This window comes from Populus trichocarpa, chromosome 18, assembly GCF_000002775.5.
Source record: "Populus trichocarpa isolate Nisqually-1 chromosome 18, P.trichocarpa_v4.1, whole genome shotgun sequence".
Classification (NCBI taxonomy): domain Eukaryota; kingdom Viridiplantae; phylum Streptophyta; class Magnoliopsida; order Malpighiales; family Salicaceae; genus Populus; species Populus trichocarpa.
Window position 1 is genome coordinate 13,243,389 of NC_037302.2, and position 20,543 is coordinate 13,263,931.

Here is a 20,543-nt window from a genome sequence, read left to right on the forward strand (position 1 = left end):
GACTTTTTTGAATTAACATGTACAATTTTTTTTATCATAATTTTTAATTTAATTTAAATAAAATTTATATTTTATAATTTAATTATCAGAAATATAAAATATTAAGATAATTATCTTATGTTATATTTTTTATTTTATAATAAATAATTATAATTTCTATTCATTCTTATTTTTCCCGTATAAAAAAATTATTTTTCATTCTTGACAAAGCCCTAAAAAAACACCCAATTTTCCTCTTTTCCCTTCAATTTTTTACCCTTTTCTTTCCTTCTTCTCTTCTGTTTTCGGTCTTTCCTTTCATCCTTCCCTTTTCCTTACCCTAGCTGACCAGCCTCCCTTCCCACCACCGCTGGTTGAACTCCAATCCCCATCAACAGCACCTCGCCGGAAAACGGAAACTCTCACTCCTACACCGACCCATAAATAAACATGGTTTCAGCCCTCCCTCGTCTCCACCTCAGCCAGCCACAACAACCACTGAACTAACCACCACAACGACCGCCGAACCGAACCAGCAACCCACGCCCCTAGCTCGCCATCCCCCCCCCCCTATCTTCATCTCCTTCTCCTTCTCTTTTAATTTTTCGTAAAAACCTAATCCGAACAACCATTCCATCGCCACCCCTCCATTCATCCTCTTTTCCATACCGTAAACGACCCCGACAGCCACTGCGCCAGCAACGTTCCCTCGAGCCGATCTCCTCAACCAAAGTGGGCAAAGGTGGAGAAGAAGAAGGCGCAGCTGATCTGACAGGTAAGCTCCTGTCATTTAATGCCTTTATGTCTTTTTGATAAACCTAAATGGATTCGCATTCATAGCTAAAAGAGGCAGAATAAGCCACTTGAAAAGAAGAAGATATAAAAGATTTGGAAAAGGAAGCCAAGGAAAGCATGAAACAAGACCTTTTCATGCCCAGAAAAGATCACCATAAGCTTAAATAGAGCTTGATAGCTTAAAAAACAACAAACCAATACCATAAGTAAGTGGATAGCATAGTAGCAATTCAATCCAACGTTAGCAACATCATAAGAGGGTGAGACGCTAGTGCAATAGATAGGATATCCAAAATAGCGCAGCAAAAGATCAATCTTCTGAGCCCAGGACAGCAGCTCGCTAGGAATCTTAGTTTCTTGAGCAAAAAAATTAATGCTTTATCAAAGACCATCTAAGCCAAACCACTAGAACCTCTAATCTAGACACCTTTTGATTCCCTAAAGAATCTGCCACTCCATTCGCTTCCTAATTGGCATGGACAATGGTTTTACAAACTCTTTTTTCAGTCACCTAATGCCTTTTGAGGAGGTAATTTTAAAATAGGATATAGCCCAATAATGTTTAGATCTGGACGGAAATTTAGAGCTCAAACTTCAACTATTTCAGCCATGTATGAAATCAATTCCCTAAAGCAAGATTTATTGACAACACCATGATGTATTCTAGTTTTCCCAGCTAGTTTAGTCATTTATGACGTAAATGTATATTTTAGTTCTTAAATAATCAAAGGCAATGGATTCTCAAAATTGACAGCTTGTAAAAACCAATCAGCTAGGTTTAAGCAAACCAGAAAGTGATGTATAAGGAATGTGGATTCTAGAGAGCAAGGACTATAATCAATGGGGAACGGACCACACCATCAGGCACTATGGTAGTAGATTTTAACCATCTAATACGTTCAATTCTATCTAAATAACAGATACAATCTCCAAACATTTGTTCAGAGGATCCAATCTCCTAGATCTAGAGATATAAAACTCCCATTTAAATCTAGAATCATATCCGAAAAAATCATGTCCTAACTACAAGAAATAAACAAAAAGATAGAGAAAAATATCAACAGTATAAAAGAAAATGAAGGAAAAACAATAAAAAGGTTGTTGTCGAATTTTTTTAGCTGAGTGTCCCAAACTAGAGTTTGAGAGGAAGTATTTTGTCGAGAAAAGTGAGAGAAATAGATAGAACTACAGGTTATTTGTTTTCAGTGATATAAGACATGTCACAATTTCGTACTAGAAGGAAAGAAAAATCAAGCTGTAACACTAAATGAAGTTGAATCTAATAGTAGAGCTCACAGCAAAGCTGCAAAGGAGAATGAAAATGGCTATAGGAGTTTTATGCCTTATTATTAATGTATACAGGTTTTGTATTTTCTATAAATTTATAGTTAAATACTACACCTATAGAGTTCATGATAAGAATGCCTGTACACCAAAGGTTGTGTGAATACCCCATCGAAGTTTTTTTTAAAATTACCTACCTTTAGAAAAAAAACTCGATCTCTTGATAGGATATAAACAGGACAACATCTGCTACAGAACCCAGTATAAAAAGCCTAAGGATCATGTTTATTCTATAAAACACATGTCTTAGAATTGATGGAAAAGAATTGAGTCATTGAGAGGAGAAGAGACAAAGTGAAACCCTTATCTTCGTGTAAACAAAACACGCTGATCTGTATTTGTCTCTCGATTGTAGCTGCTTTACATATAGTGATTAGCATTATATTTTAACTAACAGGTAAGTAATGATTAAATAATGCATGGTTTGGTTAGTGAGATTTAGTTATGGTTCAGGGTATTTTTTTTTAATGAGTTTTTTTTTTTTAATTTTTTTTTGGCAGGGGTGCTTAATTGGAGCTATTGAAAAATTGAAAATGTTGTGTAGTGATGGGGAAAAAAAGTTATCCTTTTGTAGATCAATTAAAGATGGAGATTTAGTTATTGTGTACGAGAAGAGAGATGTGATGAAAGCAGTGAAAGTATGTGAGACATCAGTGCTTCAAAACCGTTTTGGTGTTTTTAAACATTCGGATTGGATTGGAAAGCCTTTTGGGTCCAAGGTTTTAAGTAATAAAGGAGGTTTTGTTTACTTATTAGCTCCAACTCCTGAATTATGGACTCTGGTTTTAAGCCACAGGACTCAGATTCTGTATATTGCTGATATTTCTTTTCTCATTACCTACTTGGAAATTGTTCCTGGTTCTTTGGTGCTCGAGTCTGGAACTGGCAGTGGATCTTTAACCACTTCTCTTGCTAGGGCTGTAGCTCCTACAGGACACGTATATACTTTTGATTTCCATCAACAAAGGGCTGCCTCTGCCAGGTAAACACGCCTCTTACCTTTTTTTCCATCTTACATCTCTCAAGTAAGTCTCAACTCATCTCATGTTAGGTTGTTTTTATTACTTGTTCAAACATGTGAACAATTCAAACTTTAAATATAGAATGAGGCAGCAATAACATTGTGTTTGTTTTGTACTTGATATCATTGTAATAAGATTAAAGCTTTGCTTTTATTTTTTTAATTTGTTTAGGGAAGATTTTCAAAGCACAGGAGTAGGCAGTTTAGTTACAGTGGGAGCAAGAGATATCCAAGGCGAGGGATTTCCAGATGAGTATTCTGGGTTGGCTGATTCCGTATTTCTGGACCTACCCCAACCATGGCTGGCCATTCTGTCAGCTGGGAAAATGTTGAAACAAGATGGGACTTTGTGCTCTTTTTCACCTTGCATTGAGCAAGTACAACGCACATGTGAAGCTCTAAAATCAAACTTTAGAGGTAAATCTATAGTATTGTTGTCTAAACCTCTTTGGCTTTGTACCTATTAAAAGAGAGTCTAGCATCCAATAAGATGGAACCGTTCTTTATTTGATTTCTCATACTGTCATGGGTTCATCAATTCTTTAGAAAAGCACATTTTATTTGTTAAAATTTCTGTAGTCTATATAGGATATTTCTCCGCCCTCTCTTTGCAGTGTTTGCATGATAAAAGTTTTTCTGTGTATTTGTTCTGGTCAAGCAGTTTATTATAAGCTCATCCAGCATCTATTTCGGTACACTAATGTGTATGTGTTGGCATATAGATATAAGGACATTTGAGGTTCTCCTTCGGACATTTGAAGTTCACGAAGGGAAAATGGATAGTTGCCAGGGCGATGAAGGTGTTTCTGTTGGGTCTCCTCCGTACAAGAGGAGACAACGGTCAAGTGAAGGAAGCATTGTGCAGGACAGCTCAAGTTCTCCTACAATCAAGGCCAGGCCATGTGCTGATGCCAGGGGTCACACTGGCTATTTGACATTTTCAAGACTCAAATGTCTCTCATGAAGAAACTTCACGTGACAGGTTAGACATCCAAATGTTTATAGCCCTTGTATTTGAGAGGCTAGAAAAGTTTTGAAAGAGAATTTTGCCCGATGGCATTTGGTCAACAATTTTTATTTTCCTTCCGACTTAAAAGATAGGCAGCGAATGCCTTAAAACATTTCATCGTGTTCGTGCTTTTGTATCTCACTCTCTTGGCGATTGGTAGGCCACTTGATTCAATCAAGGATAGCAGTAACAGTATATTTTCTGTTTTTGGAAACATTGCTGGTATCAAACAGTGGCCTCTAGGTTTACTAAAAATTTCGTAGAATTTGGGTTCCTGGACCTCGGGCAGAAATTTAGGGTGTGTTTCATACTGTGCTAATCTTTTGAATTATGGTTTGAAAAAAATTGATTCAGGAAAATCATTTAGTTGTGGCTGGATGGATAAAATGTATGGTTAAAACTATAATCGAATAAAAAGCAGTTTTAAGGTGATTCGTTAAAATTGTTTTTGAAAGTGATTTTAATAATAAAATGATAAACTTGTAGTAGTTTTGTAGTTTTTGATTTAAATTATTATAAATTGAATTAAATTGTGATGATGACCAAATTTTCAAATGTTATATTATATTATGATTTTCTTCTAATGTAGTTATGTACACTATATGAAAAATATAATATAAACTTGGATTGTAAAACAAATAGTAAAATGATAAGTAAAATTTTGTCTATATATATTTCAAGTATGTTGAAATATAAGGTTTAAATAAAAACTCAAATATAATTCAAGTACTAAAGTACATTTTTTAAATAAAATTTAAAAATACAATATAATTTTTCATGACTATAGATTATCATTAACTAATAATTAATAAATTTAAAATAAAAAAATCAACTGGTATGGTGTGTAATGTGGTTATGTCTGGCTCATAAAATTGCAAGGAATAAGAATTATAGTAACTTTGGTCTAGAGCTTGAATTGTCTGCGAGGAACAAGAATTGAATCGAGGGGGAATGAAGAAGATATTATGCAGTGGCCAATGTATAGCACCGTCTTCACCCTTTTTAGGCATTCATTTTTCACCGTCATTTTTTGATCCCAAAAAACCAAGGACTCCATGTCTAGGGCTACTGACCCTTTTCAATCCAGAGAAAAAAAACAAATACTTGTATATTACTTGAAGGAAATTCATAAATTGAAAAGAAAATAAAAAAAGAACAGTAATTGTAAAGTGATCCTTAGCCAGTGCACAAAAAAAGAAAAAAGAAAAAAAAGAAATACAGAATAACTTACAATTGCTGGCGGAGAGGATGGTACTGTCTGGAACTTATGATGGCTAGGGAAGAGGACGCAGTCAACGATAAAAACAAAAAGAGAGGGCTTTTGGTGATGGTTGATTGTTAAACGATTGAGAGAAAGAAATTAAGAGCCTAGGGTAAATGTTGCATGGGTGGCCAATGCTGACGCTGAGGGCTGGAGGTGAAAAATTGGTGCAGTATATATACTTTAGTTGAAATTGTAAAACTGATTTTAAAATTGTAATTTTACCCGAATTGAATTGTAGTATAATTTTAATGATTTTTAAGTTTTTAAAATGATTTTACATGTTTAACATGTATTAACTCATAAAATTATATAATTTTATGAATCAACTCGTAATTTTAAATTTTAAATAAACATGCTAAGTTGAGTGAGATTAACTTTTATTCAATTTAATTTAAAATCTATCCAATTAACTAAATCACAAGTTTAATAAAAATGGGAGTATTTGTTACCATTAAATTAATTAACCCATTGCTTTCACGATGTATGCGGATGCAATGCTAACAGTTGCGAATTTCGTCGAAGAATTAATTGCCGAAGGAAGAAGACTTTTTTGTATGTGGAAAATTATTCCATTTGAATGTGAAATTGCAATTCAATCACCCAGAAATCACGGCTGATAGACAAGATAAGAAGCAGTGTTTTTTTTTTTTTTCAAAGATGGGACCGCCGTGTAATGAACCGCAAATGGCAACGTAGAGGGCGGTGTCCTATAAAGAGCCCTTGGCTCCTAAAATGTATTCGATACAATAAATTCAAGCAGAAACAGAGGAGGAAATGGGGTTAAACAGGTTCTCTCTAGCAGTTGTGGTGATGATGATGATTAATGCCATGCTTCCATTAGAAGGGTGTTTAGAGGAAGAAAGGATTGCTCTTCTGCAAATCAAGACTTCCATGGTTGATCCAAATCATATGGGATTTGGATCCCCGCTACTCTCCTGGGGAGAGGATGCTCTCTGTTGTAATTGGGCAGGAGTTACCTGCGATTCCATTACAGGACGAGTTATCGTAATCTTTCTTTACAACGCAAGAGGTTGGTTCATAGATCCTTCAAAGGGAGTTTGGGACCGAAATGCTTCAATGGGAGATTGGTACCTAAATGCAACTATGTTTCTTCCCTTCCAAGAACTCAATATTCTTGGCTTGAGTAATAATGATATAGCTGGCTGTGTTCCGAATGAAGGTTTGCCTCTTAATTAAAGATTGCATTTTTCGTAATTTTAGCACGGAAATTCATATACATACATACATACATACATACATATTCTAATTAATCAAATAATCTTTTAGGTTTAAACCATAACAACTAATTACTAGAAATCTTGCATGCAGGTTTCGAAAGACTATCAAGACTTACCAAATTGGAGTCTCTCTATTTAGGACTCAATAACTTCAACAATAGCATTCTATCATCCTTCAAAGGCCTTTCTTCTCTTAAACATCTATATCTTGAGAGTAACCAATTGAAAGGATCAATAGATATCAAAGGTGAGAAACACACTCACATAAAGTTATGAATCGATACTAACAACGGGCCTAAAAGTTTCCTTAATTTATTGCTACTCAGAATTTGATTCATTGAGCAAGCTACAGGAGCTAGACCTGAGCCGAAATGAGATCCAAAATCTTGTGACCTCGACAGGTATCACCTACTTAAATCCTCCTACATTTGATTGCATGTTTCTATACCGCACGACCTAACCTTATACTGCTTCAAATATATATATATTGAAATTGAAGATAAAACTGAATATTTAGAAATTGAATGCAATTTATTTTTGAAATTAATCACTAATTGTTTGCTATAAATATCATGCAGGCTCTGGAGGACCATCAAGGCTTAACAAATTGGAGACTCTTGACTTAAGCTCAAATAAAATCAACGATAGCACCTTATCATTTCTTGAAGGGCTTTCATCTCTCAAACATCTATATCTTAATAACAACCAGTTGAAAGGATCAATAAATATGAAAGGTAAGGCTCACACAAACATATCACATCAGAAACATCAAAATCTTGATAACAACTTATTGAAAGAATCAAGAGATTCGACTCGAAATGACACACACATATTCTATTCTTTGGTATGTTATAATATGAAGTTATGAACCGATCCCCATAACCTTCAATCTGAAAATAACAGGCTTAAAAGTTTTATGTTAACTAATTAGTATTGTTTGCTTAATTTCTTGCTACTCAGAATTTGATTCATTGAGCATGTTGGTGGAGCTACGACTAGGAGGAAATGAAATCCAAAATTTTGCGACCTCAACAGGTACCAATTAATTAAAGTGCCTCTTTCCATTTCTTTTTTTTTTTTTTTTTCACTTTTAACTTTTGGCATTGTCATAAAGGGTAAAACCTGAAAATTCTTCACCCAACTCTTTGCTTATTCTAGATTTTAAATTAACCTCACCCATGCCATAATACTATATATATCATGCAGGTTTTGAAAGATCACTGAGGCTTAACAAATTGGAGATTCTTGAATTGAGCTTCAACAAAATTAATGACAGCACCCTATCATTCCTGGAAGGGCTTTCATCTCTCAAACATCTAAATCTTGATAACAACCAATTGAAAGGATCAATAGACATGAAAGGTTAGTTACATACATACATACATATATATTTCTCTTTACAAGTGTTTAGTGATAAGATGATTTTATTTAATTTTTTGTTTGTAATTTTAGAATATAGTCTTGAAATCACCTACCTAATTGGTACTAAATAATCAAAACAGATGTTATACATGAAAATAATAAAAGTCCCTTACAATAATTACTATTTTTTCGTAGAATATTCTTAATAATTTATACATGGAATATTAGAAGAACTAAAAAAGATATATAAGAAAAGAACATTTAATACATGGAATTAGGATATCTTTAATAGTCTGTCATTAAAATAACATGGACATGGATTATTTTTAGATGAATATAAGAATAAGGATTCTATATTTATTTTTGGATATCAATGAAAAATAGTATCTACAAAAGCGTTTTTTTTTTTTTTTAATTTAAGCTATTGTATAATAGTAAGCCTTTCTCCTATTATCTGTAATTGAAGACGAGTCTGCTTAGCTCAATTTAAATAGATTTTCTCATTCTCCTCCGGTCTATATAAATCTACCTATCCATATGGTGATAATAAAACCCCAAAACATTAAAGCGTAATAATGTCCTCCAATCCTCATGTGAAAGCTCTCCTTTAAATTTAAAACTTACACATTCTTAGACGGTGCGTGTGACCAACAATTTTTCAATTTGACCTTGACAACCTAATTTTTTTTTTCTCCTTCTTGATTCTGCATCTGACCCTTCAAAGTTTCAAAACAGCCCTTCAATTTTATTTTTCAGATTTGATCATTTGTTTTATTTTAAATAATTCATAGAATTGAATTTTTGTTTAATTTTATCCTCTGATTTTTTTATCTGTCAGATTTAGTCATAATTCTTTTGATTGCTATTTTTTTAATTACTTTTGTAATTGAATTTATTTTTTAATTGCATCACTTAACATTATGTCAAGTTCGGTCCTTATTCTTTTAATTGATATTTGTTTTGTTTTAGATCTTTTTTTATGAAATTTTTTTTTCAATTTTATCTTTCAACATTTTGTTGATCGAGAGTTTGACTTCATGATTTTTTCAAGTTTGCCTTCTAGGAGATTATTCTTGCCTTAGGACTCGAGTCACGAGTTTGGAAGGTTAACCCAGGTTGATTCAGGTCTTTTTTTACAATTAATTTTTTCAATTTCATCCTTTTATGCATGAGATTATCCTGATCTTATGTGTCAAGTCACAAGTTTCAAGTTAACATCAGTTGACCCAATACAATTTTGTTTCGTTTGATTTATCTGCTGTTGTTGCTTATTTTTTCTTATCATATTATTAAATCAATAGAGCTTATTAAATCCAATAAAGTCAATGACCTGACTCTCAAATTTCTCTTGCTTCTTTAAAAATGTTATCATCATCCAAGAATCCCTTTTTTTTACGTCATAAAAAATTTGATCCTTATTCTTTTAATTGATATTTGTTTTGTTTTTAGATCGTTTTTTTATTAAAATTTTCCTTTTAAATTTCATCCATTTGCATTTTATTGATCGGGATTTTGTTGATCGAAAATTTGGCTTCATGATTTTTTAGGTTTGCCTTTATGAAATAATTAATTCTGGTATGAGGATCTGGTAACGAGTTTAAAAAGTTAACTCGAGTTGACTTGGGTCTTTTTTTACAATTGATTTTTTTATTCCATCCTTCTGTTCATGGGGTTACCCAGATGTCATATGTCGGGTCGCAAATTTCATGGGTTAACCCATGTTAACTCAGGCCAATTTTGTTTTGTTATATTTATTTGTTGCTATTAAATTAACTGAGCTTATTATAAAGTCAGTGAACTGACTCTCAAATTTATCTTTATTTTATACGCTTTCCTTGCCTAAGAATCTTTTATTATTTACCTTATAAAAAGTTTGTTCAACCCGCAAGTTAGAGCAGGACACCAATCTAGTTTCTACTATATGTTGAATATAAAAAGAGCCTCCATTCATCCTATGTTGCTCGCCTTCACACATCCATTCTGAATTGATCCTTATAGGCTTCAATTCCAAAACAATACGCCCTATAATTTTGTACTAATAAACTAGTTTTGGTTAACTTCTTACTACTTACAAATTGATTCTATAAGCGTGTTGTAGAATCTTGTAGTCTGCATTAAATTGTATGCTGAATTTATTTTAACATGGATACTTTTCAGGCCTTTGTGAGTTAAAACAACTCCAGGAGCTTGATATCAGCTACAACGATCTCAATGGTCTGCCTTCTTGTCTCACAAATTTAAACAACCTTCAAGTTTTAGATATCTCTTTCAACAACTTTTCTGGGAATATATCCTTGAGCCGCATTGGAAGTCTCACATCCATTCGAGATCTAAAACTGTCAGACAATCACTTCCAAATACCAATCTCACTTGGCCCATTTTTTAACCTTTCAAACCTCAAGAATTTGAATGGTGACCATAATGAGATATACGAGTCAACAGAGCTGGTACACAATTTGATTCCAAGGTTCCAGTTACAGAGGCTTTCTTTGGCATGTCATGGATTCGGTGGGACATTTCCGAAATTCCTTTACTATCAGCATGACCTTCAATTTGTTGATCTCTCACACATCAAAATAATAGGAGAATTTCCAAGCTGGTTGTTACAGAATAACACAAAACTTGAAGCGCTTTATTTGGTCAACAGTTCTCTTTCAGGATCTTTGCAATTACCAAATGATTCCCATGTGAATTTGTCACGTTTAGATATCTCAAGAAATCACATCCAAAATCAAATTCCCACTAAAATTGGGGCATATTTCCCGTGGTTAGAGTTTTTAAACCTGTCTAGAAATTATTTCAGTGGTAGCATTCCCTCTTCGATAAGCAATATGAGCTCATTGGGAGTCTTGGATTTGTCCAATAATGGCTTGTCAGGCAACATACCCGAGCAGTTGGTTGAAGGCTGTTTATCATTACGTGGTCTCGTGCTTTCAAATAATCATTTGAAAGGCCAGTTTTTCTGGAGAAGTTTCAACTTAGCATACTTGACCGACCTGATATTAAGTGGGAATCAGTTAACAGGGATTCTTCCAAATAGCTTGTCTAATGGTTCTAGATTGGAAGCATTGGATGTCAGTCTCAACAATTTATCTGGTAAGATACCGAGATGGATAGGGTATATGTCTTCTCTTCAATATTTAGACCTTTCAGAGAACAATCTTTATGGAAGTCTACCGTCCAGCTTTTGTTCTTCAAGGACGATGACAGAAGTTTATTTATCTAAAAATAAACTAGAAGGATCACTGATTGGTGCACTCGATGGCTGCCTGTCGCTGAATAGATTAGATCTGAGCCATAATTATTTTGGAGGTGGCATTCCCGAGTCAATTGGTTCTTTGTTAGAGTTGAGCTTTCTTCTTTTAGGTTATAATAATCTAGAAGGTAAAATCCCAAGCCAACTCTGCAAACTAGAGAAATTAAGCTTGATTGATCTTTCTCATAATCATCTGTTCGGTCATATTCTTCCATGCCTACAACCTACCAGCAAGTGGCAGAGGGAAAGGGAAACATCTTTAAATCCTTCAGGCAATTCTCTAGGTCGTGAGAACAGGGGACCACAGATAGTATTTCCTGTTCCCGCCGTGGAAGACCCTTCTATGAATAAATCTGTAGAGTTTACAACAAAGAGCATATCCTATTCATTCAAGGGAATCATCCTCAAGTACATCTCCGGTATCGATCTCTCCTGCAACAATTTGACAGGAGAGATTCCTGTTGAGCTTGGAAACCTCAGCAACATCCAGGTGTTGAATCTATCCCATAATAGTTTAACAGGTCCAATACCACCTACATTTTCAAACTTAAAGGAAATTGAAAGCCTGGATCTTTCCTACAACAACTTGAACGGGGAAATTCCTCGTCAGCTTCTCGACTTATACTTCCTATCTGCTTTCAGTGTAGCCCACAATAACTTATCAGGCAAAACGCCAGAGATGGTTGCACAATTCTCAACATTCAACAAGTCTTGCTATGAGGGAAATCCGTTGCTTTGTGGACCACCACTCGCCAGAAATTGTACTAGAGCATTACCGCCATCACCGCTGCCAAGGTCTCAGACTCATAAAAAAGAAGAAAATGGCGTTATTGATATGGAGGCTTTCATTGTGACATTTTCAGTGGCATACATCATGGTCCTGTTGACAATAGGTTCAGTTCTGTACATAAACCCACGTTGGCGACGAGCATGGTTTTACTTTATTGGGGAGAGCATCAATAATTGCTATTACTTTCTTGTGGACAATCTACCTGTGCCAGCCAGGTTCAGACGATTTCAGCCTTGTGTCTAAAATGGTATTGACTTTGTGTATTTTGTTAAGTGTTTACGTTTTATTTCATGATTGATCAATAAATCTGAACCCTTTCATGGGCAATTTGGAAATCTCTGTTGCAGATGTATGGAATTTGCAGACATGTAGGCGATTGACAAACTGAATTTCGTTGGATGAAGGTAAGAAAATCTCCGCAAGTAATATTTTCGTTATGTGCTTCTAGGACTTGCATGGTGCTCAATTGTCTATGGAGCTAGAAACAAAGAAACATCAAAGTTCATAGTGGGACTGGTGCCTCCGGAAGCTCTGCCAAGGTCCGGGTCAAGATTCAAATGGTTTGATGTACGCTTGATAATTCCAGATTTCCAATATTTTTAGTAATCATGATCAAATCTAAGGAGTTGAAATTTTAGATTTGAATTTTATTTTCCCGTAGAGTATCCAGGACAAAAGCTCAACAGCCAGAGTTCGTATTTCCTTTGTTTCTTATGAACAAATGAAGCATGCAGTAGATCTTGCTCTTGTCTTTTCTTAAGATGTGTACTATAAGAGTATCCATTTACCGTAATCATGTTCGGGGACACTTCACATTGCTAATTAAATTCACTTTACATATGATTGAAGAATTAAACTAATGGAAATCCATCTTTCTTGTAGCTAAGGAACTCAATCAACAAATTAGCATTCAAATTCAATTGTTAAAGCTGTAAGATGTGAATGTTCATCACACTAATTGGAACATTTCGATCTATTTCAAAAACTAACCACACGAGACGATTAATGCATGTAATTTTTTTTTCCACTTATAACTTGTTTTCTTTCAGCTTTAAAGTCAAATAACAAAAGGGTGCTTAAATGTTAATTTTTGAATATAGTAAAAATGTGATATAGTGTAACTAGAAAATATAAAAGTGTTTTTTTTCTTACATCTTAAAATTATTTTGAAAATGTTTGGTCATTTACAAAATAGAAAATAACCTTTTTTATTTTATATAGAATTATTAATTATATCTTTAGAATAGGATCAAATATTTGAAGTTATTAGCCAATTACTCTATGTTGCGGATATGATTTGTATCGTGAACATATTTTTTGATATCATGAAAAAAATTAATTGAAAATTAAAAAGTTGATGTGTACCTTTAATAAAATAAATTGAAAATATATGAATTAATAAATAATAAAAAGAATTGTTAATACTAATTAAAAACTAAAATAAAAAATTGAAAGATATTTGATCTCATGAGTGGAGTGCTCTTTGAATTTTTTTTTATTATATAAAAAGAAATAGGTTTTTTTAATAATTTAAATTTTATAGAGAGAATATAGTTGTTAGTATAAATTCTCTTTTTATTATTAATCTATTTTAGAACATGATCAAGAAACGGTGAATTCCCAATTTTCTATAACTAACTTTTATGCTCATATTTTTAAAGTGATAACTAGGTATGACCGGTCAAGCTAAATCCCAAATTATTGTCATAAATTTGATGATCCTTTTACCATGAATATAATAGTTAAGGGGAAAAAATAGAATGAATGTTGTTTTTTCTATTATATGATGAACTTTTTATATAAAACTCTGAATATTAATTAGGATTTTTATTTACCTCACCTAGGTGATTAGTTTTTATCTATTTTTATATTTGGTGCTTGTTTATTTTTACTTTTTAAAAGTGTTTTTGAAAATAAATTTTTTATTTTTTTTATTTTAAATTGATTTTTTTTTGTGTATTTAGATTTTTTTGATGTTAAAATAAAATTTTAAAAAATAAAAATAATATTATTTTAATATATTTTTAAATAATAAATATTTTAAAAATCAATAGTGGCGTAAATAGAAACCCGGTTATTTTCACTAAGGCCCCGTTTGTTTGCTGGAAAGTAGTTTTCTTTTGGAAAGTGAATTCCAGGAAAAGTGAATTCCGGGAAAGTATTTTCCGATGTTTGGTAGTGTAATGAAAAATAAGTTGGAAAACACTTTCCAGTGTTTGGTTATGTCATGGAAAATGAGCTGAAAAATAACTTATTAATGTTTTATTTTTCTCAAGTTTATTACAATAATGAGGAACAAATCTTACAAATTAAAAAGTTGAATGAGAATGAAATTGAAAAAAAATATAATTTCATAAATTATCTCAAATAAAATAAATAATAATCAAAATAATAGAGATCAAATCTAAAAAATTAAAAAAAATAAAAGGTGAATAAATTAAAATAATAATAATTAACATTTCATAAATTATTTCAAATAAAATAAGTAACAATCAAAAAAATGAGGACCAAATTTGACAGATAAAAAATTTCAATAAAAAAATGATAAGAAAAACGCAAATAGCAATTATAAAAATAAGGACCAAAATTAATATAAAAATTAAATTTTAAGAGATGGAATTGAAAAATAAATATTCAAAACAAATTATATATAGCAATCAAAAGTTTGAGGATCAAATTTGATATAATCAGCAAATAATGACATTTCTAACCGGAAAGTGTTTTCCGTCCAAATTTTTCAGGAAAACACTTTCCTGAAAACCAAGCCAAATTTTTCTTTGACTGGAAAGTGTTTTCCGTTGACCAACTTTTCTAATGGCAAACAAACACAGGAAAGTTTGGAAAGTGGTTTCTCGGAAACCACTTTCCGGAAAACAAACACAGCCAAAAGGAAAAATATTTTTCTGGAAACCAAACCAATTTTTTTTTTACTAAAAAGTGTTTTATGTTGACCGAAAAATATTTCTGTTGACCAACTTTCATAATTACAAATAAAAACAGAAAAATTTTAAAAGTAATTTTTTTAAAAGTAAATGATATTTTTATAGTGTTTTTGAAAATAGTTTTTTGTTTTAAATTGATTTTTTCGTATTTTTAGATTTTTTTATGTTAAAATAAAACTTAAAAAAATAAAAATAATATTATTTTAATATATTTTTAAATAATAAATATTTTAAAAATCAATAGTGGCGTAAATAGAAACCCGGTTATTTTCACTAAAATGTACCACGAAATAAACAAAGGCGAAGGGAAGAGTGGAAGGGAAGCAACGTGATAGGTAGATAGGGGACACTCTAACGTGTTACCATTGAATTGAGGGACCTCTTGCTGCCACTGTTCTTGATGTCCATTGATGCAAATGCCGAAGAAAGAAGACTCTACTGTTCGTGGAGAATTATGACATTTGATGTGATATTGCAATTAGCTCATTTTCTCAGTTGACTCCAAGTCAATGTCTGAATCTCCTCTTTTATGCCTCATTCTTCTTCTCTTTCATGATATTTGCAGGTGAGAAGCATCCGCAGTTTCTTGGAAAAAGCCTTGTGGATTCATCTTTCCTGGTAAACCAGCTGGTATGAATATTTTCCTTGATGTTAACGTGAGTTGTAATAGAACAACACAATCTTATCAAGATTCATTGAATGTGTGTGGTAGATCACGATTCTATTTTAGAACATGATAAAAAAAAGTCTATATTTCTAAAGTTAGAACTAGGTCTCACACGTCATGTCTAATCCTAAATCATTATCCTGACCCTTTTATCATGAATATAATCCATGAATCTATTTTAGAACATCATCAAAAAAGGGTGAATTCTCAATTTTCAATAACCAACGTTTTAGATCGAGCGTGTTTGCCTATATTTCTACAGTGAGGACCAGGTCTCACACGACGTCAGGTTTTATTTTAAATCATTATCTTACTATTGATGACCATTTTATCATGAATATAATAATTTAGGAAAAAATTAAAGCTTAGGATTATTGTGAATTCAAACATTAAACTACTTATATTTGATAAGAAATACAAAATAAATGTTATTTTTTCTATTACATAATCAGTTTTTTATATAAAATTCTGAATACAAATTAAAATTTCTACTTGATGGTTAAAAATTAATCTAATTTTATTGTTGCAATTTGACATGATTATAAACATTAAATTTAACCCATTCTATTTTACATAAATAAATGATAAGATTGGGTGAAGAATTATTTGATGTTTCCATGGAACTTTGAAAGAATAATAATAAAGAATAACACTTTTGAGAGATTAAGATTAATTTTCAAATCAGACATAATCAATTGAGAGATTAATACAAACTAAAAGATGATAAATAAATAACTACCAATCAATTTGAGACAAATGCAAAATGATGCAAGTGGACGCTTGAAAAATAGACCAATGAAGAGAAGAGTAGAAGCAACGTGATAGCTATACAGGTGAGACTCAATAATGTGCGGTGATAATTATTATTTTTTAATTTTTTATTTAGAAATATATTAGAATAATATTTTTTATTTTTTAAAAAATATTTTTAATATTAATACATCAAAAAACATAAAAAAAATAATTAATTTAAAATAAATAAATAAATAAAATTTAAAATTTTTCATTTTTTTTTAAATGTAAAACGAAGAGGATATATAGTCAAGCTCTTGGTGTCACTATTAATTATTGATGTCGATTGATGCAAATGATAACACTAGCGAAGAATTAAAAGGCCAATAATTATGCCATTTGATGTGATATTGCAACTGCCAAGACACCACGGCTGATAGATGTAGACAGCAGTAATGAACAGGAAATATTTAAAAAAATTAAAATATTTCATGCCTTCACAAGCCTTGGTTTCATTTTGTCAGTTGACTCCAAGTCAATGTTTAATTTTTTTTATAAAATAAAATAAAATATAATTTAATTAATTAATTAATATATATGCAAGTTGATTTGAATATTCACATTGATTAAAAAATTAATCATAATTCTCTTTAAATAAATTACTCCAAGAAATTTCAATGAACCGCTAAAATAAGAAAGAAAATAAAAATGTTAATAATGGTAAAAAAGATTTTAAGTTTTTTTTAAAAAAAATTACTTATTTCTTAGATATTATAAATTAATTTAAGAGACCCTTTTTTTGAAACGTACTAACAATCCAACACAAAGCCATCTGAAATATTTACAAATAGTTATAACATTTAACTTCAGAGAGAGTGGTTATTTTTAGAATATTTTTTATTTAAAAATATTATAAAATAATATTTTTATTTTTTAATAAAATGTGTGTTAAAATTCAACGACAAACACCCCTTACTCTCCTATTGACTGTAGAGATAGAATGAAACTGCCAAATATATATATATAAATAAACATGAGGTGGGCTGTACCAACATAATCTCATCAAGGCTTTTAAACCATTTTAGAACATGACGAAGAGACTGGTGAGAAATCCCAGTTTTCCATAACCAACTTTTAGATATAATGCTATATTTCCAAATTAAAGACCAATAATGTTATATATTTTTATACTTCGTTCACTAAAATGTAAAAAAATGATTTTTTTTAAATAACAAAATGACAGTTCAACCTCAAACAATTTCTTAAATAATATATAATGTTATAGATTTAATATAAAACTATTCATATAATCTCATTTAATATTTTAATTTTTTAAATAATATCAGAGTTATTAAATACATTATGAGAGTTAATATGGAGCAAGGTTTAGATTCAGGGTAAGTCAGGAGAATTAATCCAAATATTTTTTTTTAAAAAAAAAACTTTAAAATAACATTATTTTAATTAAAAAATAGAAAAAGATCAAAGAAATTTTTACCAAATTTAAACTAAAATTTACCAGATTAATCGAATCATAAGTACACCTGAGTTTTTAACTGCATGTAACAAAAATTCTATATAATGGCCATCGTTAGTTTGATGACTGCCTGTGTAGATTCTTGTGGAAAAGATCAAAATACTTTCTTTCTTGTCTTCACAGTGGTTTAGAAAAGAAACTTAAGGTTAACCGAGTTTTATTTAAGAGTAATCATTTTACATTGTTCTAAAACAAAAAACAAAAATTGAAACTTCATGGAAATTGATGGACTGAGTCACCTTCCATAAAAGATCCACTTGATCAAAGATGGGCCCGCCGGACGGCAATGCATGGTGCTCTCCCCTATAAAGAGCCTTTGGCTCCTAGGAAGTATTTGATACATTAATTTCAAGCAGAAACAGAGGGGTACAAATGGGATTCAACAGGTTCTCTCTGCCAGCAGTGGCGGTGATAATGATGATTAATGCCATGCTTCTATCACAAGGGTGTTTGGAGGAAGAACGAATTGCTCTTTTGCAAATCAAAACTTCCTTTGGTGACGACCCAAATGACATTTCATCCCCGCTATTCTCTTGGGGAAAAAATGCCCTCTGTTGCAGCTGGGAAGGAGTTACCTGCAGCAATTCCACTACAAGACGAGTCGTCGAAATCCATCTTTTCTTTGCAAGAGATTGGTACTCATCTATGGGAGATTGGTACCTAAATGCATCTATATTTCTTCCCTTCCAAGAACTCAAAGTTCTTGACTTGGGTGGAAATGGCATAGCTGGCTGTGTTGCGAATGAAGGTTTGCCTCTTCATTAAAGACTTCATCTTTCATGATTTTAGCACGAAAATAAACATATATAAACTGAAATCGATTTATTCTTTTAATTAATCAAATAATTTCTTTGGCTTTATACCCTAACAACTAACTAGAAATCTTACGTGCATGCAGGTTTCGAAAGATTATCAAGGCTTAACAAATTGGAGGCTCTTTATTTGTTAAACAATAACTTCAATAATAGTATCCTATCATCCATGAAAGGGCTTTCATCTCTTAAATATCTAAATCTTGATTTCAACCGGTTGCAAGGATCAATAGACACGAAAGGTACCTAGACCCACACAAACACATCATCACAATCAATTGAAAAAGACTCGAAATGTTAGACACACACATGTTCTATTTATTCTTTGATATGAAGTTATGAATTGATCCTTATAAGTTTCAATTCGAGAATAACAAGCCTAAAAGTTTTATATTAATTTTTCTCTTTTGTATGATTTTCTTAACTTAGAATTTGATTCATTGAGGAACTTGAAGGAGCTATTGCTGGCTGAAAATGAGATCCAAGATTTTATAACCTTAACAGGTATCAATTAATTAGTGCCCAATATCCATCTTACGTTTAATATTTCAAGTTTCAGATTAAGTATATTTGTTCTCTTTAGTGCTTATTTTGATTTAAATTTTATTTTTATTATATTTTAATCCCAAAAAAATAAGACAAGACAGGAAGGGATAGGTAGGTCATGTTCCTACCATAAAAAAACCAATCATGAATTTTTTTTTTTGTCTACGTGACCTAGGAAAACATATCTCTCTGTGCTAGATAAAAAAAAATCTAGTTGTGCCAAAGTGTGAATAATATATTAATTATACCAAACCTCTATGTACCTTTATTTAAATCAAGCTACATCACAATACTACTTTACATTTCGAGCCTGTTTGGTGTTATTGTTGAATTGTTATTTTATTATTTTTTGAATTTTTTTGATTTAAAAATAAATTTTTAAAAATAAAAAAAATATTTTGATATGTTTCAAATAAAAAAAACATTTTAAAACACAATTTTTACATACACACTCTCAAATAGGTTATGTGATGAATAATTATTTAGCTTGATACCTGTTATTTTTTTTTTTAATTTCTAACTACACTTCAAATAATTAATGATTTTGACATGAGTGATAATCATGTAGTTGGTTTTCAAATCAAAGACTTGTTTCTTAATTAAATTCTTTGAAGACAAAAATGAATATTTAGGATTTGAAATGTAATTGATTTTTTTTAAATTAATTACTAACCGCTTGCTATAAATATCAAGCAGGCTCTGAAGGACCATCAAGACTTAACAAATTGGAGACTCTTGATTTAAGCTCAAATTACCTCTACGATAGCACCTTATCATTTTTCAAAGGGCTTTCATCTCTTAAATATCTATATCTTGATCACAACTGGCTGCATGGATCAATAGACACGAAAGGTTACATGCCTACATATATTCCTTTATATATATATATATATATTACTAGATTTTTTTACAAGTGATAAGATGATTTTATTTTATTTTTTGTTTGTAATTTTAGAATATAGTCTCGAAACTACCTAGTTAATTGGAATTAAATAATCAAAACCAATATTATACATGAAAATAATTAAAGTCCCTTTTAATAATCACTACTAGCAACGCACTTCCACAACTACCATACCATCTGTTTTCTATAATAGTTTTAGTACTTTATTATTAGAACAATAAGGATATGTATTTTTAACAGTATTTCTAAAATTTATTTGGTTTTGTTGTGCTTTCACATAAAACACCTACTTTAATTAATTATAAAAGAAGCAAGGAATTACATGATTATCTCGTAATCATCTTT

General features: G+C 31.4%; 3 protein-coding genes across 5 annotated transcripts in view; all 3 read left to right on the plus strand.

The window, feature by feature from the left end:
• Positions 1 to 244: 244 nt before the first annotated feature.
• Positions 245 to 4,362, plus strand: LOC112324948 (uncharacterized). Its single transcript, XM_024589774.2, has 4 exons — positions 245 to 754; positions 2,619 to 3,100; positions 3,312 to 3,556; positions 3,862 to 4,362. Exons 2-4 carry the CDS (start codon positions 2,652 to 2,654, stop codon positions 4,101 to 4,103), a joined length of 936 nt encoding a protein of 311 aa, XP_024445542.2. The 5' UTR covers positions 245 to 754; positions 2,619 to 2,651; the 3' UTR covers positions 4,104 to 4,362.
• A 1,824-nt stretch (positions 4,363 to 6,186) lies between these two features.
• Positions 6,187 to 12,709, plus strand: LOC112325006 (receptor-like protein 15). The gene is made up of 5 exons (XM_052448873.1): positions 6,187 to 6,592; positions 6,742 to 6,897; positions 7,229 to 7,384; positions 10,170 to 12,305; positions 12,406 to 12,709. The coding sequence occupies exons 1-4, from the start codon at positions 6,187 to 6,189 to the stop codon at positions 12,299 to 12,301; spliced, it is 2,850 nt and encodes a 949-aa protein (XP_052304833.1). The 3' UTR covers positions 12,302 to 12,305; positions 12,406 to 12,709.
• Positions 12,710 to 18,125: 5,416 nt separating this feature from the next.
• Positions 18,126 to 20,543, plus strand: part of LOC18111045 (receptor-like protein 15) — a 100,543-nt gene continuing 98,125 nt past the window's right edge. For 2 of the 3 annotated variants that reach the window (XM_052449271.1, XM_052449276.1), the window contains exon 1: positions 18,228 to 18,684. In XM_052449271.1, coding sequence (XP_052305231.1) covers positions 18,309 to 18,684 — 376 coding nt within the window. In that variant the 5' untranslated portion in view covers positions 18,228 to 18,308. Of the gene's footprint in view, positions 18,685 to 20,543 lie in introns of all 3 variants that reach the window. The other variant, XM_052449269.1, reaches the window with a different exon arrangement.